A 25,428-nucleotide genomic window follows, 5' to 3' on the forward strand; every position below is an offset into this window, starting at 1 on the left:
AATTTTCAAGCTTAAGGTGGAGAAATTCATTGATCATGAGTATTTAATTTTGTTGTTAAGTCGTATAATTCAAGAGGCGGTGTCTCTCCTAAAAAACTTTTCAAAGTTTTCTTAGAGGACCACAAAGGGTATATTTGGGCATGTTGGTCTATATGACTTATCTTTGTGAGGCTTTCATAACAATTTAATCCATCCCAAAGTGTTAGTCTAAAAGATTAGCTATATTATGTACATGTATGTGATACAGTTATGAGTTGTTCATTGAACTTTCAATCTATGTTTCCTTGTGTTCTTAAACCATGCATATGGTTTTAAGTTTCCAAATATATTTTTGCTGGTGTACAGTTTATAGATACAGGTTCAATAGTTGATCCCCATTTCAATATTGACAATGGCTTTTTATCTCAGAAATGGTCATTCTTAACTATTAAATGTCTCAGGATTTTAATTTGTAAATTGTTCTTTGTGATTGCAAAGGATTGGAAACCATTGTGACCCGTATTTGCACTGGCTGTCCCGCTCGGCAAATTGACCACCCAATGCAAACCCAATCCACTCTAACCTTGATTTAATTTGAAACATCAATTGAGCAGGGGAGATAAATCTATCTGGCCCTTGACTAATGTTTGCTCCCAATGATTGATTAGTATGATGTAGTGTTGGAAATGAAAAAGAAAGTGAAAATAATTTATCGAAGATGGGGATTTAATCAATTTCAATTTGTCTACTTGGTCAATGGTTTTGAACTCCAACAGGAAATGCATTGTAGGCTTTTTTTGTTCAGAAAGAGGAAAATTCTGAACACTTGATAGTGAACAAGATTGACTGAAATGAACTAGATCAGGATCGAGATTTATTTTCAAACACAGCTGATTCATTGCGGTTGTTCCTTTAATTTGTCCATGTACTTTCAAGATTGTAGACAATAGTCACACTAAGTTTACCCAAAAAACTGAATCTATTTTTGGGGTATATCCCCTTAAGATATAACCATGCAAAAATCAAATTTCTGCAGAAGAGGGGGGGATGTGACTGTTATGACATGACTATGCTGTAATATGTCGATGAACAATGGCATATTATGGATAGATCGAACCTTCTGATAACTGGAAACTAATATTGGTGTCCAAGAAGGGCAGCTAAGTGCAGGAAGCTTTCAGCAGTTTCTACCTGAATACGCACAGACCCCACTTCTAATGAGCTGTGTTCTTTGTCCCATTTAGTTCTTGTCAGACCTGATTGTTTTCCAGTGTCCCGAGTCCTCTCTGCTGAGCAATGCACTTGTTGTTTTAAATTTGAATGTCACTGCTTTTTGTCTTTTTAAGACTTTTTAAAGTTTTTTGCTGTCGTGTGGCGGCTTGATTGATAGAGATCTAGTGAGGGTAACATACCACTGAATACCTTATCTCTGATTTCGAAAAACTTTCCCTTTTGTTGTTTTAAAAGTTAGAAATCTTGCAGTTGTAATGAATGACTTTTGTTTGTTCAGTTGACGATAACGGGCACTAATTAAGGCACATTCTAGTGAAATTTACGGCAACACGTTGGAAACGTGATATACTAGCCAGTTGAATGTCTTCTTGTTCATCACAATGTATGGGACTTTGAGTCATCAATCTTATTGCTTAGAACATCCCAAGACATGTACGACATTCCATTGACTTCAGTCACATAGCAGACATTGCTGTAATAAAGATTTGACCATTGAAGAACAATAGAAAGCGAGAAAGCCCTTTGCGGTTTCTAATGACTTTTCGCAAAAGAAATCTAGTCCATTCACCGGTGTGCTAATCGCTAGGAACGTTGGTCAGACGCATGTATAAACACAGCAATTATCGAGATAAATATCGAAAGATATTGGATTGAAAAAGAATACCCTTAATGTGTTTAATTAGCAATAATTTATCCTATAGATTTATGATATATTAATTTGTTTCAATCGAAAGATCAAAGAGGTATCATAGGAAGATCAAAGAAAACAGAATTGTCCCCTTGTGTATAATTATACACTCGGAAATGAAAAGTCATACCCAAACTAATTTTTTATGGTTGAAACAAAATATGCTTTTTTTTAAAATTTGCTCATAAATTTTGCTCATATCATTAAGGTATCATGCCAGTCATTACTTAATATTCTGATCATATTGAAAGTCATTGGGGGCCCAAAGGACATTTAGTCCTGTGTACTCAAGGAACAGTCACAAACACATAAGACCAATTCAAATTTTATCATAATATACCAAAAAACCTAATGTACACTAAGTGAAACATGGCTGTGTAAATGCAGAACCATTGAAATCTTGCAGTCAATCCATGCAGTTTTAATCTTAATTACTTAATTAAGGGCATATTACTTTGTGCAGCTGTCTTTCGGTCTATCATTCGGTCGGTCTGTCTGTTGGTCCACCTTCAGTTTCCGTTCATTTTGTTTGCAGAGTTTGCACATATTTTGAAATGAAAAATTCCAATTAGCGGGTATTTTTGGGAGGGGAGCATAAGTATTTTACAAACATATCTTGTTAAAACAAATGATTTTATGATTATGTTTCAAAATAGTAAATCTCAAAACCAAATGCTATAAAAGCATATCAAACATTCAAGTTCAGTATAAAAATTGAAACATCAGACCTAACCTGGAAGTCACTGTAAATTGGTCAGGTCTGATGTCTTTCTGTACAATTTGTGTGTGTGAAATGAGAATGATATTTTAAAAAATATACATTCCTCTTTTCACAATGAACAAATTGTTATAAAAGATAGCTACATAACACTAATCTTAGAAGATGGACTAGAGAACGTGTAATGACAACCCTGTTTGTCTGTATTCTAGGCCTACCTACGTGAGGGTGTAGCACTACAGAACCTAGGACAGCATGGAGAAGCATTGGCTGCGTTTGGGGCGGGGCTGGCCCAGGACTCCAACAACGCCAACCTCATAACCGGTCTTATTGACGCAGCGCTCAAGTCCCCACTCAAAGGTATAGTGATGTTCAAAACACTGATTCTCACTTATTATGGATATAAAACTACAACTAATTGTACAAAATATCTTTGAATCCAGTTTGTGGAGAGGGCTTATATAGGCTATGCCTGCTGCCCAATCCGTTGATGTATTCATTGGATAATAAAATATGTTCAATTCAAATCAAATATCTTTGAATTTCTTGTGCTTTTTACTCATAAACACCAAGTACCTTTTTGCAAATTCATTATTTTCCTATAAGAGCTGTAACAACTTGGTTTCGTTAAGAAAAGGAGTGAAGAATCATTTTTCTGACTTCTTTAAATTCTTTTCAGACAAACTTGGACCAACCTTCAACCAATTGCAGAAGTTGAAACTAAACCAGAGTTCTTTTGTTATCATCTCTGTGATTGGTCAGGAGCTTTTGGCCGCAGGACACTACAGTGCTGCTGTGTCTATGCTAGAAGCTGCGCTGCAGATTGGAACATGCAGCTTAAAACTTCGAGGATCTGTCTTTTCTGCTTTAAGCAGTGCATACTGGGGCCTGGGGAGCATAGATACTGCCATTTCATACATGCAGCATGATCTGTCTGTAGCAAAATCACTTGGTAGGTATAAAAGGTTGATAAAAAAATAGCATGCCTTGAGTATTATAAATTGCTAAACTCTACTAGGTTATTTTAAAAGATGCTTATTAACTTTATTTAAGGTAGGTTACATGTATTTTGACCTAAGAATGTGGCCAAATGAATCAAAAGAATGTAATTTATGATTGATCTAACTGGTAAATGTGCATAAAATTTTGCCATACATCACAAATCAAATCATTCAAACTGTTTATTTTGCAGCAAGAATTTGTCTTCAATACTTGCATTATCCATCCATATTATATGATCAGTAGCATATTAATAAACTGTTTTAAAGGTTTTGATAAAAATATTGAAAATAAAATTAGCCAAATATGGTATATATGCTTTTTTGACATATAAAAGTAGGTTGCTGCCAATGCCATAGGATCAAGTTTTTAAAATTTACTTGTCCATCAATTGTCAAAGGTTTTTTTTTAATCATCAGAGTCATTCTTGATAAAAATTAATTATTCATTTAGTACAAAACGTATATTAAAGGAAATTGATTTCCATTATTCAAATAAAATTTGTTTTTGCAATTGTGCATCTAAATTATTCAGAGACATATTACCAAGTAATAAAGAAATTCAAAGAAAATAAAAATTTGATCAAAATTTGAGCATGCAGCAATAAGACCCAAATTACTTGTTCCCATGTAAAACGAAGATAGAATTGATTTCGTAACCCGACAATTGTTAATTTGCCTGCTAGCCATATTGTCAAAATTGCTTGCAATTTGGGTTGGGAACAATCATAAAATTGTCATATTTTGTAACCAAACAAGAGAAAAGAGCCCCCAATCATCCTAATAACTTGGCTTCGTAAATTGCAAGTGAATCTTTTTTTTTTTTCAATGCCCAGGGTGTCTCCGAGTAAATTATCGTTGACATAATTGACATCGTGTTGGTTAATAAAATTTTCTTTTCTTCCAAAGTGTCGATCTTTTGCAGCCTTATGCTAATTGAATCGGGGCTCATGTTTTTTCTAGGTCCAAGTTTAATATTTTGGCGTGCTTCCATTCTGTAAAGCGTGTATTTATTCAGTTGTGTTTTGTCGACTTTCCCAATAGAAGTGTACACATTATTTGTGTTCCTTTTAAATCTACGATCAATTATTGGTCCTTGTTTGCTTAGTGTATTTATGATCTTTTAATTCTTAAGACCATTGTGAAGGATGGTTGGATTAAAGTAGATAATTCAGTACTAAAAAGATCTCAACAATGGCTAGGGGGTCCCACTCTGGTACATTTTACACAATATTAGTGCCCTAAAATGTAATTGACTAATTCTCTTCAAGGGCAGATTACTCAGGACAAGTGCCGTCTTTGAAGATCATTTTAATAGGCTACTAAGGGTAAATTTCAATTAAAACTATTTAAAATTGATGACAATTCGGACATTCTTGCATTACAACAACATTTTGATAAGAGTGATTGAAAATTCTTTTTCACTAATGCAGTCTCCTTGATGCAAGAAAAACGCAATTCCTGTTTTTCTTTGCAAATGTTGTAAGAACACTCGTCGGTTTGCATGTGATTCAATGAGTTCTCAGACCTTGATTGATTTTTTCGGTGTTTGAAATTCCATTTGAGTCAACAATATTGTTCCTATCAGACCATTATCCATATAAAAAATGCATTACTGTTGTGAAGAAAATTCTTGATAGAAAGATCTTCATTCCAGTGCAATCATTTTGTGATCTAGCAAAGAAATGTCAGATCAGTTGAGTAAGGTTTACAAGGTTGTTTTTTAACACGTGAAGTTTAAAACTAAATAATCTGATAATATTGCTTTATGGTTTAACCTACAAGTGCCCCTATCAATTTTATTTTATCTCAAACCTTCAAGTATACTGTTGTACTTTAGATATATGCTAAATTTTAAACCCATAAATGTCAGTAAGGGAGCATTAAAACATCAGATATAATTAAAAACATAATATACATTTATTATTTGATTAATAAATTGATGATAAAATCAAGTATTGAAATCAATCTTTTTCTTTCCAGTAAATTTTTCTACGGGTATAGTATTTTATCAGCCATCTACCCACGTACCTATATATAAGCACCAAAGTACACATTTTTAATGAGGGAAAAATAATTAAGCACCTTTCATATTGCAATCTTATTACCTTTATATATTCACAATGGATGTTAATGTTTTGGGAGTCAAAAATCTTCCTCATCACTTTATAAATATGTTTATGCTTGATACTCTTGACTATGCATTTACATAAAAGTTTAAAACATGACTGTTTTAATTTAAGATGTTAAAATGAAAATGAGAAAGTAATCAATGTATATTAATTCTTTGAAGCATCAGGTTACTGTGGTAATGTTCTATTATGTATATATAAGCAATATTTTGAAAATGCAAATTTAGTTAATTTAAGAACTGGCCCGATGATCATGAAACAAACTTGGACCTAAATAAAATTTTCAGTCAATCTAAAAGGATTTAAACTCTAAATTTGCAAATAATAGCAGTATGATAATGTAACAATTTTTTTTCTCCAAATTCTTAGATGCCCATAGTATTATTACTAATTAATGCCACTGAAATATTTTGGTGTACAAACTTGATATATGTGCAAAATTTGTTGCTAAATTAGCTGAATCTTTACATAAAGAAAAATTGACTTCTCTGTAAAACTGTATTACTGATCAATTTGTTCCTTTTATTAAGTAGGAAGATTTGAGTTGATTGTGATGTCCTATTTTTAGGGGACCATGATGGAGAGTGTCGTGCCTATGGAAACCTGGGGTCAGCCTACTTCTCCAAAGGTCACTACAAGGAGGCGCTGTCCAATCACAGATACCAGCTGGCCCTGGCGATGAAGCTCAAGCAGCGGCAGGCAGCGGCGTCTGCCCTGGGCAGTCTGGGTCATGTGTACACCGCCATCGGAGACTATCCCAATGCTCTGCAGAGCCATAAACAGTGTCTCTTTCTGATGAAGCAAAGCGGAGACAAACTTCAGGAAGCTAGGGAAATCGGAAATGCTGGGGCTGTGTATCTGGCCATGGGAGAATTCAGTAGTGCAGTGGAGTGTCATAATAAACATTTACAAATTGCCAAAAATTTGAAAAATAGTGTGGAAGAGGCCAGGGCTTATAGTAACTTAGGAAGTGCATTTCATTACAAAAGGGATTACCAGAAAGCAATATCTTATCATAAACAGGTTCTTCAGATTGCGGAGGAAAGACAAGATAAAACGTTAGAAGCCCGGGCTTATGCTGGACTGGGCCATGCATCTAGGTGCATGATGGACTATGAAAATGCAAGAAAATATCATGAAAAACAACTTGACAATGCGTTACAGACTAAAGATAAAGTGGCTGAAGGCCGAGCTTGTTCAAACTTGGGAATTATCTTTCACCAACTCAGTGAATTTAAGTCTGCTTTGAAACTTCACCAGGTGCATCTTCGCATTGCAAAGGAACTTGGTGATAATGCTAGTCAGGGACGTGCTTATGGTAATTTGGGAAATGCTTACTGTGCTTTAAAGAATTACGAACAAGCTGTGAAATATCATAAACAGGAATTACAAATTTCTTCGCAAGTGAATGATAGACATTCGGAAGGAGCTACTCATGGAAACCTGGCCGTGGCCTATCAGGCATTGGGCATGGTGGAGAAAGCCCAGTTTCATTACACATCTCATCTCAACATCTCTAAGGAACTCAAGGATACTCCCAGTGAAGCTAGGGCCTTGTGTAACTTGGGAAATTTTTATAGTTCAAGGGGAGATTATTCTAGTGCTGTGAGATTTTACGAGCAATACTTAATGTTGTCACAAGAGTTGCATGACTCCGAGGGTGAAGCTAAAGCTTGCTTTAATCTTGGTTATGCTCATTTTGCTTTGGGAAATCACCTTGAGGCTGTGAGATATTATGAACAGGATATGTCCATTGCTAGGGAATTAAAAGACCAACTGGGCATGGCCCGGGCTTACTGTAACTTGGGCCTTGCCCATAAAGCTTTACATGACTATCAGGAATCCTTAGAGTGTCAAAGGAACTGTTTAACCATCATGAAGAGTATAAAGAATACAAAGGGTATATTCAGAGCACTGGGAAATATTGGAGATGTGTTATTAAAACTGGGTGATGTGACAGAAGCTATAGCAATATACAAGGAACAGTTACAAATGGCCAAACAAACAAGCAGTAAAGATTTGATAGCAACTTCTTATGGTGCATTGGGGGCTGCCCATAGAAGTCTGGGCCAGTATGACAAAGCTTTAGGCTACCATACCCAGGAGCTGAGTATCAGGCAGGACATGGATGATCGCCGTGGTGAGTGCAGAGCACATGGGCACCTTGGAAATGTCCACATGTCCCTGGGACATTATATGGATGCACTGAAGTGTTATGAGGAACAGCTGGAGAAAGCCAGGGAACTTCAGAATAGTTCCTTGGAAGCACAGGCCTGTGGCAATCTTGCAATAACAAAAATGAACATGAACTGTTTCGAAGAAGCAATTGGACTGTTTGAACAGCAGTTAGCCATGTTAGAACAAGTGAGTTGTGCAGCCTCTATATTTGACAAAGGCCGAGCTCTGGGTAACCTTGGTGACTGCTACGAAGCCCTGGGAGATTTTGATGAATGTGTCAAATGTCATGAACAGTACCTTGCCATTTCTCAACAAGCCAACAGTTTGTCTGATCAGGACAAAGCATACAGAGGACTAGGAAATGCCCATAAAAATATGGGCAACCTCCAGCAGGCTCTGGTGTGCTTTGAAAAGAGACTTGTTGTGGCCCATGAGCTGAACAACAGCTCCGCAAAGGCTTCAGCTTATGGTGAGCTGGGTTGTTTGCATAGCCATCTGGGTAATTTCGAGCAGGCCATTTCCTGTCTTCAGCATCAGTTGACCATTGCTCAAGAGATGGAGGACAAAAGGTGTGAGGGGGAGGCAGCGTGTGGTTTGGGAGGGGTTTATCAGAACATGGGCGATTATGACAAGGCTCTGGAGTATCATCAGATGGACCTAGAGATAGCAGAACAGACAAACAATTCCACTTGTCAATGTAAGTATTTATATACCGGTAATTCTTTTTGTTTTAAGATTTAGTGTGATAGCATATGCCATGGATAGGTGCATTTATTAGCCTAGGGATTTTTTGGTTTCCTTATTTATATGCAAGCACTTTCTTCTGGAAGTTCAACTTCCCATGTTAAATTGTTTTTATCTCATTTGGAACAAAAGTAGATAAAATTCATGATTTCTTAGACTGCAGATCATCTAGTGCAGTTTTTGAGCTTCAAAGTTTACTCTATATTCAAGGTTGCATAAAAATTAAACAAAACAGAAAAATGTGATAGGTTAACAAAAAAACAACATATTTTTAAATACCTTTGGAAAGAAATTATACTGAGTTTGACATTTTATCAGGTCGAGCCTATGGAAATCTTGGTCTTACCCATGAGTCACTGGGCAACTTTGAGGAAGCCATTCAGTATGAGGAGCAGCATCTGAGCATCGCAGCTCAACTGAATGACAGAGTGGCTAAAACTCTGGCTTACAGCAGTCTGGGTAAGGATGGAGAACTCATTTTTTCTTGTCTGCGTATTTATTAGTGGCTTTGTTATCTCTATATTTCCTCAAGCTACAGACTAAGTGCTTTTTCACATTAAAGCCTACACATCTATTAAATGAGAAATGTTATAAATTTGACTAGGATTATGCATTGCTGAAATAGAAATGTTTTGTTCTGTCTAGGTCGTGTTCACCATGCACTCAATAACCATTCCCAAGCAGTTGAGTATCTGCGGCAAGGTCTTACGATAGCGGAACAGTTGGGAAGAAAAGAGGATGAGGCGAAGATTCGCCACAGGCTCGGTCTGTCCCTCTGGGGTAAGGGCGACCTGGACGAGTGTCAACAACAGCTATACAAGGCCACAGACTTATTTGAGAGCATCAGACGAGATGGACAGCTCAACAGCGAGTACAAGATGTCACTGTTCGATCTTCAGACAGCCTGTTATCAGGCGTTACAGGTAAAAAAGTGTGCCAGCAAGTTATTAACCATATTTTGTTGACATTTTATCAGATATGTCAAGGACTCCCTACACAGTATCAATGCTCCTTCTCAGGAGGAATCTTTATATCTTGTCAAGTTATACATGGAAGTGGCTCATAATTTTTATCAGGAAATGATTTGGTACATACTTGTAAGTCATGCCCTTAACTCCGTATGAATTCCTTAGATGTCTAGACTCTTACATTTTGCTATTTCTTTTGACAGCGTGTTCTGGTTTCCTTAAATCGACATGAGGAAGCTCTGGTCATGGCCGAGCGAGCCTGCACTCGAGCGTTCATCGACTATCTGCTGGAGAGACAGGCAGGAAGCGATGGGATGTTCCGGAATGATATTGACCCTGCCCCAATCACTTGTGACCAGATCGTCAATATCGTCTCCAAACAGAAGTCTCTGGTGCTCTGTTACTCCATAGCTGCTGGTTATCTCTATAGCTGGTTACTGACCCCAGATAATGGTAGGCAGCTGGAAAAAGGATCTCTGAAAATAGCTCTGAAATCAGTCAATAAAATATTGCATACTTATAATAAAAAAGAAAAAGGAAATTCACAATTAGTAAAGACGATAGTCAAGGAGCATATATATAGTAGCCATTAATAAATGATTCATTTCTTCAAATTCAATTGTCATGATTTCCATTTCTGGTAGAATAAAATGAATAAAACAGTGATTGCACAAGATAATAATCATTAATGGCTTAAAAACCTGTTCATCAAATGTTTTATTGATGCAATTTTCACTTCTTATTTAATGCAATTTACTACAGCAATGCATTCACAGGTCGTAATAAATATCAAGCAGAATACTAATCTTCTGTATTTTATCTTACAAGGCATTGTGAAATTCCATGAGACCAACATGACTGAGCTAGAGGCGGATTACGGAGAACACAGCGACACTCTGAGTATGAGGAGTGTTAACTTTGGCTCCTGTTCTGTTCTGGATCAGTATGTAGGACATGTCAGGGAGTCTATGGGAATAGAAAGCCACACTGTCAGGTTTGTATCTCATTTTAGCAATTTTTAGATAGTAACAACTTAAAAATTTTCTAAGGTTTTCATATATTGTTATCCTTAAAAGATAATAAACACTTTTAAGAATGAAGGAAATTTTTTTTAATCTTTAATATTTTTTAGAAGTAAAGGTATATATGTATATTCTGGAGGTAATATAAGTTCTGTATGTAATGACCTTATTGACCTTTTAGAACACCAATAAAATTATATTTATCTCCCTTTTTTAGGAACAACAGCAGTCGTGAGAGCGAGACAGACAGTGAATCAGACGACGTCTGGCAACAACACCTGGAGGAGCTCGGTGACAAACTAAACGCTGAGAATGACAGAACTGGATTCCTCCGGATGGTCAACCGGAACCACAAACTCAACAGCAGTAACTACAGCCTCAGCAGTATGTTCAGTCTGTCCACCACCTTCACAACCAACAGCTTCAACATGCACAGAAAGTCTAGTCTACGCATGAAATCCCAGGCATCCTCAAGGGCTCCTCTTTCTGTGCTGTATCAAGTGTTGATTGCTCCCATGGAGGAAGCCATTGCTACAGTGTCTGCAGAATGGGGAGGGGGACCCATTGACTTGGTCCTGGTTTTACAGGGAGAGCTGTATCTGATTCCGTTTCCTGTGTTACGGAGAGAACAGAATCAGGAGTACATGTTCGAACGTTTTAATCTGCACATAATGCCGTCCATCACTGCCCTCACTAATGGCCAGAAGCATGACCGTCATGGCCGACCTGTAATTGACTCCTCTGGAGCTGTCATTGTGGGAAGTCCGAAAATGCCATCTGCTGTCAGTCAAGGATGGTGCTTCAAAGATATTCCAGGATCGGAGTACGAGGCTAGAATTGTGGGAGAACTTCTGACCAGCCGTCCACTCATTGGAGCAGAAGCCACCAAAGCAGCTGTGTTGAATCAGATAGAACAAGTGGAGGTGATCCATTTTGCCTGTCACTTGTCCTGGAAGCTCTCCTCCATTGTGTTATGTCCTGGTGATAATCTGACCACCCAGCACTCCTTTCCCTCCATTGACTCGGATGACAGTTCTAGTGATATGGGAGGCTTTGATGGACCTTCATTATCAGAGTATCTTCTCACAGCAGCAGATATTCTTAACCTTAAACTTCATGCAAAACTAGTTGTGTTGAGTTCAGGATACACGGACGATCGTGCAGGTCGTATAAACTCGGACGGTGTGGTGGGGCTCACTCGAGCTCTGTTGAGTGCAGGTGCCAAGTGTGTTCTTTATTCTCTCTGGCCAGTTCCAGATGCTGCAGCCAAGCTTCTGATGAGGAATTTCTACACTGCCCTCCAGGAGGGTAGAAGGGTGACACAAGCTCTGTCTCATGGAATCAAGTCTGTTCAGTCTACAAAACAGTTTTCCCACCCTGCTAACTGGGGAGGCTGGATTCTGGTGGGTCATGATATCAAGCTCAGCAGCAAGATAGCTTTGATGGGACATGCCATCTGTGAGCTGCTGCAGTCACAGAACCAATGTAGGGAAGCCATGAGAGTCCTGTTGCATTTGGTAAGAATTCAGAAAAAGAATTACATGCATTTTATTCTATAGTGTGCTCAAAAGGGAGACAACTCTTTTGAATTTATAATCATCATGAGAAATGGATTCATTTTGTAAGAATTTGGAAAATTTTTTTTTTATCTAGACTTGAACTTTCATTATGACATGTTAGTGTGTTCGAAAGGGAGACAACTCTTCGTAATCTTTCATAATGCGAAAAAGTATTTTATACTCTTGTCATAAATAAATTGAACCCTTGATTTTTTTGGCAGATTGAAAAGTCACTACAGAGAATTCATCAGGGTATAAAGAACTCCATGTACACCACCTGTCAGTCCATTGAGAACAAGGTAGGGGGAATCCCTGGCTGGAAGGACCTTCTACAGGCAGTGGGATTCCGGTTTGAGGCCGCTAGGAATGGGTTGCCACCAGCAGTGTTCTTTCCTCAGACAGACCCTGGGGACCGACTGACTCAGGCCAGTGCCAGTCTGCAGGCTCTACTGGGTAAGTAAATGATTGGCCTAGAAAATTAGCTAAACTTTCCTCTGTGAATTTCTTGATAAAAATGGGAAAAGACTTTGCCCAAGATTGAAGTTAACTATTATATGTTTCTCTTTTAAACTTGATAGGTCTACCACCAAGCTGCTTGACTGCTTTGTCAAAGTTCCTTCCAAATTATGAAGCAGGAGAGGCCTACATACTAGTGGTAAATTAATAACATAATGTACCTTAAAAAATAAAATTATAACCACAAAAGGACTTCATGGCACTGGTATCAGATGATTTGTGTCAGAATATATGTTAACATTTTTTTTTATTTTTGTAGATCAGAGACATTTTGAGCAAAATGGCTGCAAAGGAGTCCAACATTGATGTCCAGATCTGTGTCAAACTGTGGCGCATGACCGGATGTCACGAGTTCTTAGCTTCTCTAGGTAAAGAATATGCATAACATTCAAGGAATTCTCAGGTGTTTTCACTGGCTATCAGATATTTTTTATGTTTAATATTTTTATTTAAACAATGAAATTTTCATCTTCAGGTTTGGACTTGGTGGAAGTTGGAAAGGATGAAGTCACCCTTAGACTTGGAAAACAAGCTAACCGTCGCCAACTTCAGTTTGCCTTACAGTCTCTAGTTGCTGTTTTCGGTAAGCCAATTGCCATTTCAAAAATATCAAAAACTTTCACTTACTTGTACATTCATTTTTCAGTAGCTTAAACCAGTTCAAGGAATTTGACCCAGTTTACCTTCAAATTTTGCTGTTAAATGTAGAAAAATTTAGTTCATGTGAAAATTCACCAAAGATTTTGCAAACTAAACTGAATATTATTTTGCATTCCATAGACACCCAGGAGGCCCCCAAGTCCTTGTCTGTGGACAGTTCCAGCAGTCTAGAGAGTTTATCCTCCTCCCACAGTGGCTCTACCTCAACCTCCAACTTCTCCAAGGGAAGCACCCCTCCTCTGTCCCCCAGGGGGAGCAGGAAGAAGTCTCTCTTCAACCCTGCAGAAATGGAAAAAATGAGAATGATGACCAAGATGCAACTGATGCATCAGGTAGGTCTGACTTATAAGTAAGCTGGTTTTTCTTTGGCTATAAATCTGAAAGAATGTTCACTAATGTTTTACTTTAAACTTTCAGGGAGGACTTTCAGGAAGAAAAGTTAGCTCCAGAAATCAGAGGACCGACCCCTCTATCTACCTCAACCACCAGAGCAGAATCCGTAACATGTACGGACCTTCTGGTACCACTCTATCTCATCATTCCCATCACAGTGATATTCATGAGCTTCAGGAGATCAGTGAGAATAGTGAAAGTGAAACTGATGGCCATACGAGTTCTGGAAACAGCTGGAAGGAATACAGGATGACTGTGTCTACAAATTCTGACAGCGAGTGTAGCACCATTCCTGATGCTAGAACTCCTGATCGAGACATGCTACAGTGTAGTACAGAGCACTATAGTTTGTCAGATGGATTTAGCACACAGTCTCCTAGTAGCTGTACTCAGGAATATACGTATTCGTATCCTGCAAAATTAAGTGGGAGTGTTCGGAGTGGAGGATCCGATTATTCTGAGCATGAAGAGTATAATTTCAGCAGACAAAACAGTGGGTATAGTGATGTCAGTGTTAGTAGTTCTGTGAGAGACAGTGAAAGGTCACACCGTAAGTCAAACTTCGACAGATATGACGCTCACAGGAGCTCAGATTTGTCCAATATTAGTAGTGCTTGTGAAGGGGAACCGCAGAATTCTTTGTCGGATAGTGGAAGTGATCTTTTCCAAAGGAATGATGCTCTGAGGCAGTCAGACATGTCTGATACCAGTGGAATAAGTGATACCAATGGATTACCCAATGAACTTCCAGAGGCGATGATTATTAAAAATATCAAAAATGTTGAGCCAGTGCCAAATGAGTCAGGATTTCATTCTGAGGTGACTTCATCAAATCAAAGTGATGCTAGCCAACAGAGCATTGATGTGACTAAACTTGGACATAAGGAGTTAGCTCTTCGCATTAATGCAGATGTTGAGAATTATAGGGAAAAGTTAGAACATGTCCAAAGAGAAAGTCTTGCTTCATCCAGACAAGAGGCAATGGCTTTACGTAAAGAATTCCATAGTTCACAAAAAATCAGTGCACCTGCTCTTCAGCAAACAATTGGACATTCTAGTGATGACAGAAGTGAAGTTGGAAGACATATGCCTTTTGAAGGCAAAAGACCACCACCTCCCATTCCCAAGAAACCAAAATCATTTCAACCTTACACAGAAAACCTTTCCTCAAACTCACCTCAAAGTGCCAATGTGAACAATACTCACCCATCGCCAGCTCAAGATTTCAATAATGTGAACTCAATAGTGTCCAGAATCAACTCTTTAACTGTGCAACAAAATGTCCAGTCAAGCAATATCTCAGCTTTCACTAGCTCATCGCCAAAACAACTTTTTTCTTCCATGAAGAATAATAATCAGACAGTGGACAAGGCGTCATTACAAAACCTTGCAAGAGGTAGTGTCACTAGAGATGCCTCTTCTTTTCTCAATTCCATCAATTCTCAAAACCATCAAAGGCCAGACAGTAAAATGAGTGTGAGCTCTTCTGCTTCTTCTATAGTGACAGTGATTCATAGCCCTAACAATCCAGTGAAAATTCCCCCATCAAACAACAGACTAACACAATCACCTTCACCGATGCATAATAGTCAAACAAGTACTCCTGAGATTCCTGAATCTCCTGTCAGTGGAGGAGGAAATGGTCATCCTTTACATGATAATAGTTTTAACAGCTCTCATGGATCCACAAGAGGAACTAGTCCAAAGTCCATTCTGAATTCTTCGCCGAGCTGCTTACGAGAAAAGAACAAGAAACCCAAAAAGAGAGTGAGCTTCTCAGATTCTGAACCCAGTGATTTGGACTCCTCCAGCACACAAAACTCGAATAGAGCTAGTCCTGTAACCCCCATACAGTTTCCTATTAATCCAGCAGACAGATTTAAACCTAACAATATCATTGGCTCAAAACAACCCATTCGTATAGCAGGGAATCATATCAGTGAAACACCTAACCAATATCCACCAATGAAAACTTTTGGAAATGGAAGCGTTCCTACGGCAATGGAAAGCTTCTACATGAATGGTACAGTGAGAGGTGGAGTGGTTGTAAACGGAAATCAAAACCCCAGTGCAATGGAGCTCAGAAATAGTGCTCTTCCTACCTACAAAGCTAACCTGGGTCAGACCGGGGTCAATCCTGGTGGACCCGGGACGCGGACCTCGGACCAGATTAGACAGTTGTACTTGGGAAGGGGTAGGAAGACTCAAGTATTGCAGTCATCAAAGTGCTAACTCTTCTGTGATCTTTTTACTTTTCAGATAAACTGTGGAGTTTTAATTTTTAATGCATGTATTTTTTGTGATATTTCTATGCTCACATGACATGTATTTTGATTGAAACTAGAAATTTGCTAAGCATTTATTTTTAAATTATATATGGGGTACTATTATATTTTTATCTCATGCAATGGCAAAAAAAAAATACAAGTAATTTAAATCTTTTTTTTTAAATGAAAATATGATGAAAAGAAGTAGATCTGAATTGCATTTTTTTTGTATTGTTTCTTATTGTCCAATGCATTTCACATTCCATTTTCATTCCAAAAATATTTCACTTATTTATATCTAATAAATATACTTATGTTGTACATATATTTACTTCCAAACAAGGCTCATTGTACATGCTTGTATATATATAAATGACCATCCTTTACTGTAGCAATATCACTATGCATTTTATTTAACATTGTGGAGTGGCCTGACTAAAGAAAGGGCTACTGAATATAATACAATAAAATATTCTAATAAAACAAAATTGTGTCATTATGTCTTATACATAATATCCGATAGAAGCAGATTTGAGTTCACATTGAATACACATATATTCAGTGCAAGAAGAGGCTGAAATAGGCAGAGGGAATTAAATATGGATGTTATACAACTTAGTACAAAGCATTGTGAAAGGATTGTTCACGGATATAAATGGCTTGATAGAGAAAAATATCTGTATATTTAAAAGTGTTGTCCAATGACCATTTATAATGCATGAAACAGATTTTGAGGGAACAACACAATGTAAGGTATTTTCCTCTCAATGCTTAAAACAAATAGACCAAGTTGTCATGTCCCTTTACACGAACAAAAATTCCTTTTTTTTTTTTTTAATTAGTCATTCCAAACTGAAAGATTGTACACTGCATATATATTGGACCTTAATTTTTTTGAAAAAAAAAAAAAATCTTTGTGAAAGGCCCCGAGATGCTCCAGATGACATAAGCAATACTTATTCCTCTGAGTTTCTCGATAGGAATTACAGCTATGGGTGCAGAGGCGAATACTCCCATAAAAATTATCAGAGCAGATCAAATGAAATGCAAGTATGATCTGTAATTCTGCATTTGATACTTTTTCTGCTTCAATTATTGAAATTCAACAACAGGCTAGAGTTGTTTCCCCTCTATTTTCTACAAACTTCAATTTGGAAATCAGATATTCAAGAAAATGTAAAGTGGTATTTCAATTAATTTTATTTTCTATTTTTAACAAAATCAGCTGCAGCAGTTTGTAATTTACCCATATAAAAAAGCAATACAAAACCAAGAAAAGGTTTTTACCTTAAAAAATTGGTCTACTGTGTTCTACTCTGAAATAACAAAATCAAAAACATTCTACATGCAGATTTTCATAGGAAATCTGGCTCATACAAAAAAAAAATGAACAAGATTGAGAGAAAAACAAAAAACTAATAATCAACCAACAAAAAAAAACACTATTTTAATTAGTATTACCCTAATATTTAAAAAAATGTTAATACATATATCTTGATAGAATCAGCAGGCACCTAGAAGAATAAGGTAATGGTATACCATAGTCAACATTATTTGGTTATAACAGTTAATATTAGGTTTTGTTTGTCCTCATCTTTTCATAGGGTGCATAAATTTGAAGTAACTTTTATTATCATAAATTAGCAATGCACCAATTATAGGAACAAATATTCATCAAACCCCACCCCCTCTGCATCACCCTAAAATGATAATAAAAATAATTATCAATTTGTGCCTTTTTATGCGACGAAATTACCCCCCCTTAAAAAATAAACTGATACAGAGAGCAGTCAGTCTATACACCTTCATGGGACAAAAGAAGGAATTTACAGATTCTGAATATGTATCACAAAGAACTACCGGTACATGTAAATGATTCTGATATGATGCAGATCCGATGATATATATATAAATGAAGTACAGTGGACCTTCAGATATCCGGATGCTAGATATCCGGATGCTTCAGTATCCGGATGACTTTTCATCGGAACAGAATTTCTAATGTTACATTGTCTTGTTTCACTGGTAATTCAGATATCCCGACGCTTCACATATCCGGACAAATTAACAAGGAACCAATGCGTCCGGATAAATGAGGCTCCACTGTAATTCAAAGAATGTGACTATAATAACTAAATTATGCTGATCTGCAACAAATATTGCCATGAGTAGTAAGTCTTCAAATAAAAAAAATTCAGTTATTTTTTTCAGATCCACTAATATAAACAAAATGGAGGCAAACAAAGCATCTCTATCTACATAATCAAAGATAAACATACAAAATTGGACAGACTAAGAGCATTTGTTAAGTTAGGATTAGTCAATGTACATGTATAAATAATATGGACAGCTGTTTATGTTTACATACAGTCATGTAAAAAGGGGGGAAAATCTTCAAAAAAGACATATAATAATCAAACAAGAAAAACTATTCCCATACTGAAAATTAAATATTGTAAAATTTTAATTATGCCGCCTCCCAAAATCTCATTGCAATGTTGTCCCTAAGATCAAGGTGTCGGGGAATTTCCCCCAATTAAAATTACATAATCCTCCACTTATTCTTGTATTCCCCCTCAGTCCACCTTAGGGGAGGACCTCCAGACCCCCTTCAATTTTTTAATGTTCTTTGCTTTTTCAAACCTTAGGGACAACCCTGCAATGAAAGGAAAAAATAAAGAATAAATTATGCAATTCTTATACCATCAGATTTGTTTTGGTATAATATCATAATATCAAGAAGTACAAACTGTATACCTTTTAATTTAAAAACAGATTAATACACAAGTTTTAGAGGATGTACATAAAACAAAGAATGTTCTTATATGATTAGAATATGTTCTCAAAAAGAAAAAAAAAGAAATATACAGTAAAGTTCTAGAATAATTTTCCATGTACATTTTGATTTGTAGTTCAGATACTTTAATGTATGTCGTTATGTACTAGCTAGTACAATCAAAGACACTGACACCTTATTTAAACTATCATGATATCATCTCTTCTCTCTCTTTCACTCACACACACAGAATGATAACAACAACAAAGGGCACATTTCTTCTTGCATGCTTTCTTCAGATATACACACATCAAACTAGAATTCTATGCACTTACCCCGGTATTCATAATCAAAATGATATGTACATTAATAACGAAGAAATTTTGGAAAATCTATCAAAGAAATAAACTCACTTAACTACAATCAACCACTCCTGTTAAAAAAGCTCACATCTCACAGAACCAGCAATGCACTCTAACTGTTCCTACATTGCATAATCTTTCAATACAGCAAAAGTTTACATCTGTTATTCTAATTTATTGAAAAAAACAGCCATTTTTCTATGTCATATCATTGACAGTCTTTGGATGTATAATTAAATAATTCAATTCCATGAGATCCAAGAGTTTCATTCTACCTTTTGATTGGTTGTTCCATGAATGTATAAAGACAATTTGGACCAATCATATCACTTCATAAGAACTAGTCGCCCCACTCTGACCTTTCATTGGATAACCTCCCAATGTAGAAACAATTTACAGCAATCATTTGCATAACTCTACCAAATATGATGTCTTTGGGATAGAAATTCCTCACCAGGTTAAATGGGAATGTGTTCAGAATTGTTACACCTTGACTCTCGTAGAACAAGTTGCTGGTCATTTGAGTAAACATGAACACGACGGCCAGCTTCACCGTCAGGGGAGATTTCCAGGGAGTTATTTTTTCTTCCAGGAATTCGTAAGTAGGCCAATCGTATTCACGCTAGGAGAAAAAGCAGTATATTAATTCAAAATCTTACTATCATGATTTCACCTTCATTTTACAATTAACTTTTAAAATACAGTCAAACCTTGTTATCCAAATGAACTCAGTGAGACTGAACCTTAAGAGATATTTACAAAGAGTTGAGGTATCAAGGGTAAAACACTTAAAGAATCAGTGGTTGTGATTCCAATTCAGTTCAAAATATACTTGGTATTTGAAATACCAGTGGTCCAGAAACTGAAGTTTAACTGTAAACTTTATTTAAAATGTGTATATTGCTTAACGCTTTAGAAATAAAATGATCCTCCAAGATATAATTTTTAAAACATTTTATCATTCACATTTTCTGTATTGATTAGATAGACTGACTATAATGATGATTATACCTGCAGCTCATCTATTCTGTTCAAGCTTTCTACTATGTACAGAATGCTATAAAGCCGAACACCAAGAGTCAACAGGAAAAATGGACGCAAAAACTTCATCAGAAATCCAATGGCCAGGCCTGCACTATCTATTAAAAGTATAACATCCAAGACAATAAAACATTTCTCTTTGTAGTAGTGTTGGCAACGAGTACCCGGTTAACTGGTTAACCGTCGAACGATGCGAGTATAGGTTAGTAAAACTGCTATTCGGTCACTCGCATGAAAAAAAAAATCTACAAAGTAAATGCATATAAAATGATTGTTTTATAATTTATAAATGTATATACTTACACATTTCCCTAATTTTAGTTAACGTTAGACTTGATCTAATACATGGTTGCAGTGGATCAAATTGTTTTGATTAGTTTTCACAGTTTATATAATTAATAGCTTTGATTGCTTGGGGGTATACAACTTTTGAAGGCCTGAGTTATGAGTACCTCATTTGATAATTTAACGAGATGCCGCCTCAGACAAATTAATTATTGGAGTGTAACTGTAAGAAAGAACAGTTGATTCAAAATCTCAACAAATTAAGTATTAATTACGGAGTATGTAGATAATTATTATTCTCCTTGATAGCGACATATTTCGGGGGCTGAAAAGGAAAGCATAAGGAAAGCAATTGTGAGACAGTGATTGACGATGTCTTTATTTGTCTTCTTCGTGTGTCAAATTTCTTATTTTCTTTAATCTAAAATCAAAATTTGTTGACAATATCGCATGTGTGTATTGTAAATATAATGTCCATATACAGTATATTTGTGTATTACTACCACCGATAAGTAAAGCATAAGATAAATAAAAGATATTGATACTTTTACGAAAAATCATCCGAGTAACCGGGTACTCGATCGGAAGATGAAGCGAGTAACTGGTTACTAAAAATCGTCCGATTTGCCAACACTACTTTGTAGGATAAAAGCACAAATTTACGTAGAAATAAACTTTCATTTACCTAATCCTATTTAAGGTAAATACATTTTAACTTACCCACTGTGCTATTGAAGATGAACAATCCCAGATGAAACATGGACTGTTTGGGATCATACCTACAAAAGAAATAAGAGTATAAGAATATACACAAATGACATGCTTTACTCCTACAAAATCTTCTTGGATTCAATATGAAAATTTTCTTCCTATGTACACAGAAAAATGTCTTCACAATTACTCTTCCCATGTACACAAAATGTTTTCTTTTTACAACAGAGTCTGTAGAAAACTTGTGTAAAGTCTCAAGAAACATAGTCTGGGGAGAAGCGAGACTAGTATACCAGTAGTAGCTGATTTAAGTATACATTTGCATTGTAGCTTTATTTGTAAACTATATATTTATACCTCTAATAATTTACTATTAGCCTATTAATATATAATAAACCTTTTGGTCTGATACAATCCAGACAACTCTGTTATGCTACTTACTGAAACCAGGTGGATGGAGTTTTGAGAGGTGAGTTGATGAGAGTTGTCTCCTCTTTCATGGCAAACAGAATACACACTGTACACAAACAAGTAAAAGCTGCATCACATAGGATTCCATCCTGGGACATCCACATCATGTTGTGTACCGCTACACACATAATCAGCACTAAGAACACCAGTCTACAACACAGAGAAAATATATAAATGTACCGGTATATAATTCTTTCAAATTTATTAAGGTCTTCCGTCTTCACGGAAGACCTTATAGTGATTCTACTGTTTCTTATTATTATTATTATTATTATTATTCTTTTTATTATTTTTTTGACTTTCTAATTTTGTGCACACGATTTCTCGAAAACTACTGAGTGGAATGACGTGAAATTTTCAGAAAAGATGTGTCGTAATATGAATTTTATATATCCGGGAGATTTTTTGGAAATTCGCTTCCGGTGCCAAGCTATGGGACATTTCCTGATTTTAAAATGACATTTTGTCTTCGGATAATCTCAAGAACGGTAAAAGATATCGTTGTGAAACTTTTAGGGATTATAGATCGTGATATTCACTATCCAGGACGCGACCTTTCGTTCGTCGTCAGTACTTCCGGTCGTTACGACAAGCAAATTAAAAAAAATTGTATTTTCTAACTTTTTTGTTTTTCAATATTTTTTATATATAGACCCTTCTATTGATGCTTACTATATAAGTTTATTTGAATATTGGTTAGTCTTAACTCTAGATATTAATATTTGAAAATCTGAAGCGGGCCCAAGATGGCGGCTGTCTCTGTCAACTCCGCCATTTCGCGAGTAGGGGTTTATAGAGGCAGCTGAGCGTTTGATTAAACCATTCTGACATAAGGATACATGAAATGTGAAAAACTACGTGGACTCTCACGTAGTAGTACGTTGCAATTCAGTTTCAATCTCAAAACTTAATTTCCGTTTAACTGCTTTAGTGTAACTGAGCTAGATACGATATGTAATGTTTACAATGTGTTAAATATACTTTCTTAACATTAAAAAAAAATAAAGGAGATAAGACGTTTTATTTATTTAATTTCATTGAAGCTATCACACCTATTTAATAGATCAGTCCAAAGAAAAGACGTTTGGCGCGAAATTATGAATAGTGGCCCGCCTTTTATGATTCTTAGACAGGTGTACTGTTGCAAAAGTATACACAAGTATATTTAGAGCAGTATTCCCAATAGCTTAATGGTTTGCGCGTTGGGATAAAAGAGAAAAAAAAAGTGCATTCACGTTGGCGACCTGGGTTCAATCCTCCTTGTGACGAAAATTTTGAATCTCTTGTCAGGTCGATTTTACGAGGGTTTCTTTTTCCTGAATCGGACGGAAGACCTCTCGTTGCTCGCAACGAGATCATATCTAGTTAATCCTATTTTTCTTGCCCACAAATAGAGATTCCCAAAGAATTACTTTAAAATTGTATATATGCCTCTCAAACTGCCATAATATTTCTGGAAAAATGGGATGTGTATGTCAGTGGTTTTATATTTACATTGTCACTATAAGTTTAGAGTAAAATGTTTGCTTATTCTTCAGTGAATCAGATTTTTTACTACGTACATTCACATCAAGTAAGTCCAATAAACAACTGTAAAAGTTTTACTTACTGAGTTTGAGTCTGTACAATTATTTAAAAATTATTCAGAAGGAAAAATAAAATCTTATTAAAATTAAACATGCAGATTGCTCTATTTTCAGATTTTGAAATTTTATTATCATGCACTTACAAATAGTGAGTTGTGGAGCCAGTCGAATAAATCTCATATAGAAAGGATGCCATAAGCGCATAACAAGCCGCAGAAAATAAAATTATGATAAGCTAAAAAAGAAAAGATAGAATATAGCTTTGTTAACATTGTTAAAATTCCATAGTTAAAAATCAAACAATATTAGAAAATTTAATATTGATTTAAAAACACTTAACAAATGTAAAACTAATCCTTTGTATTCAAATATAAAATATAAAAACAACATGAAAATTCAGTACTGACACATTGCTCACAGAAGATGATTAAATTAACAGTAATATTAAAACCATCTATTTTAAATTACTTGTGATTTTTAAAAACATATTGCACCTGGCACTAGCTAGGAATTTACAATATTTAAATAACCCATAAATCATGAAGAATTTTGTCAATTTACCTTAAATAATGAGGAATCATCTTCTTGTATCCGATTACAAACACGCTGACTACACTGCATTTGGAAATTCACAGCAAGAATGATTTCTGAGATCATCAGAACAGGCCCAGTTATCCATAATATCTTGTCATACAACCAGATGACTGGCCATGGAATCAGGTTAACAGGCACATAATACACTATCAAAGCCCATAATCCAAAGCTAAGATATGGAACCACTAAATGCTAGAAAAATAATAAAAGAGTATTTCCTGAAAACATAATTAACCTATGCTATCATAATTGGCGACACAATGCACTTTAGTTTATTTCTGTTAAACTAGTATGAGTGCAGCAAGCTCTTATGACAACATTTATGAACATGATGAAAAGAGGAAATAGTGTCGAAATCAACACAGCATCCTGCTTCCTTTAATAACCCATTTAGGCATTTTCACTTCTGTCAATTCTGTTTACATAATCAGTGTTTTTTATTTATCAATAGAAAGTTGCTTTTAATCTATGAGCAGATAACAGCGAGCGCAGCAAGCGTCGCAAAGCGACGCTCGTAACTCCGAGCTCTAACAACAACGCCTGGGCAAAGAGAAAATTCGGACTACTGCACATTCATTTGATAGAATTTTTTGACGCAGTAATTTGGACCCACAATGCATCGCTTTGTATACAACGCTAAAGCAACGTTCTCACGAGAATAAGAACAAAAGTTATAAAATGAAATAATAAATTTGCCTTGATTTAATGAATTTGTTGCTGAAAAATAGTCAATAATTAAACGATTCCTTATTAAAATTCAGGCTTTGGTTTGGTAAAGCAACATGCATACGACGTCATGTGACGTCAGAGTCTTACACGCACCGAATGTCACGTGCGGTTTGACTAGCCCGATCTAAATAAAAACTGGATAAGTATCTGAGATCGCCCTAACGGTCGCGCCGTCAATATTACACTTGTACAATGTACTTGAAACATTACAGATCACCAGATGGCTATTTTGTATTTTCGTTTCTTACCAACGATTTTGGAACCATTTCTCCTGCGATGACATAAATAAACAAGAGAATAGATATTCGTAAAATGAGATCAATTCCACAGAATGAGCCATAAACTGGCACTGTCACTACCCAAAGATAGGGTATAAACTCAATCAGCCACAAAATCATATTGGTAAACAGATGATGCAGACAAACATTTTACAAAAAAATCAAATCGGATGTCAGCGAATGCAAATAATGTATAAAACTAATCCCTTTGCTTTGTAAATTCCGAAAAAAAAAAAAAAATTATTACGTGAAACAGAAAAATCATGAGAAAAAAGAATACAAATAAAAATTCCAGTTATTATGAATGTAAAATTTTTAATGACGATTGAATGAAAAATTATTGGACAGAGCATGATTTTTTTTTCCATTTCCGGAAGTTTTACTCAGCAAGGTTTTTTAATCTAGTTTTTTGGCGGGAAAAGATAAATGCATTTTCCCAGCACGAACACCTTGAGACATTCCTTTGTTACCAACGATGAAGGCATATATTCAATGAGGTAAACTGTAGGTAGTTTTAAGTTGAAAATATGTTTCGCTCTT

General features: G+C 36.0%; 2 protein-coding genes across 3 annotated transcripts in view; one reads left to right on the forward strand and one right to left on the reverse strand.

The window, feature by feature from the left end:
- Window positions 1-16,107, forward strand: part of LOC134263194 (tetratricopeptide repeat protein 28-like) — a 60,674-nt gene extending 44,567 nt beyond the window's left edge. For both annotated transcript variants that reach the window (XM_062745499.1, XM_062745500.1), the window contains 14 exons: window positions 2,831-2,978; window positions 3,298-3,570; window positions 6,317-8,623; window positions 8,989-9,129; window positions 9,316-9,593; window positions 9,842-10,091; window positions 10,467-10,632; window positions 10,878-12,177; window positions 12,441-12,672; window positions 12,798-12,874; window positions 12,995-13,103; window positions 13,211-13,318; window positions 13,516-13,727; window positions 13,813-16,107. In XM_062745499.1, the coding sequence (XP_062601483.1) occupies window positions 2,831-2,978; window positions 3,298-3,570; window positions 6,317-8,623; window positions 8,989-9,129; window positions 9,316-9,593; window positions 9,842-10,091; window positions 10,467-10,632; window positions 10,878-12,177; window positions 12,441-12,672; window positions 12,798-12,874; window positions 12,995-13,103; window positions 13,211-13,318; window positions 13,516-13,727; window positions 13,813-16,020 (7,809 nt within the window). In that variant the 3' untranslated portion in view covers window positions 16,021-16,107. The remainder of the gene's footprint in view (window positions 1-2,830; window positions 2,979-3,297; window positions 3,571-6,316; window positions 8,624-8,988; window positions 9,130-9,315; window positions 9,594-9,841; window positions 10,092-10,466; window positions 10,633-10,877; window positions 12,178-12,440; window positions 12,673-12,797; window positions 12,875-12,994; window positions 13,104-13,210; window positions 13,319-13,515; window positions 13,728-13,812) is intronic.
- A 1,119-nt stretch (window positions 16,108-17,226) lies between these two features.
- On the reverse strand, window positions 17,227-25,044 carry LOC134263195 (uncharacterized). The gene is made up of 7 exons (XM_062745501.1): window positions 24,859-25,044; window positions 23,849-24,073; window positions 23,431-23,522; window positions 21,672-21,851; window positions 21,240-21,298; window positions 20,205-20,332; window positions 17,227-19,815 (listed from the first exon to the last, which is right to left on the reverse strand). Exons 1-7 carry the CDS (start codon window positions 25,006-25,008, stop codon window positions 19,534-19,536), a joined length of 1,116 nt encoding a protein of 371 aa, XP_062601485.1. The 5' UTR covers window positions 25,009-25,044; the 3' UTR covers window positions 17,227-19,533.
- Between the last annotated feature and the right edge of the window lie 384 nt (window positions 25,045-25,428).

The sequence above is a fragment of the Saccostrea cucullata genome, unplaced genomic scaffold (assembly GCF_032062105.1).
Source record: "Saccostrea cucullata isolate Sc308-1 unplaced genomic scaffold, CSIRO_AGI_Scuc_v1 ctg331, whole genome shotgun sequence".
Taxonomy (NCBI): domain Eukaryota; kingdom Metazoa; phylum Mollusca; class Bivalvia; order Ostreida; family Ostreidae; genus Saccostrea; species Saccostrea cuccullata.

Coding starts and splice junctions, on each gene's coding strand:
- LOC134263195 (XM_062745501.1), bottom strand. CDS start 25,008: ATGATTTTGTGGCTGATTGAGTTTATACCCTATCTTTGGGTAGTGACA. Junction 21,852..23,430: donor GGCTCCACAACTCACTATTT/GTAAGTGCATGA, acceptor TCTGTGTTGTAG/ACTGGTGTTCTTAGTGCTGA. Junction 21,299..21,671: donor ACTCCATCCACCTGGTTTCA/GTAAGTAGCATA, acceptor TTTCTTTTGTAG/GTATGATCCCAAACAGTCCA.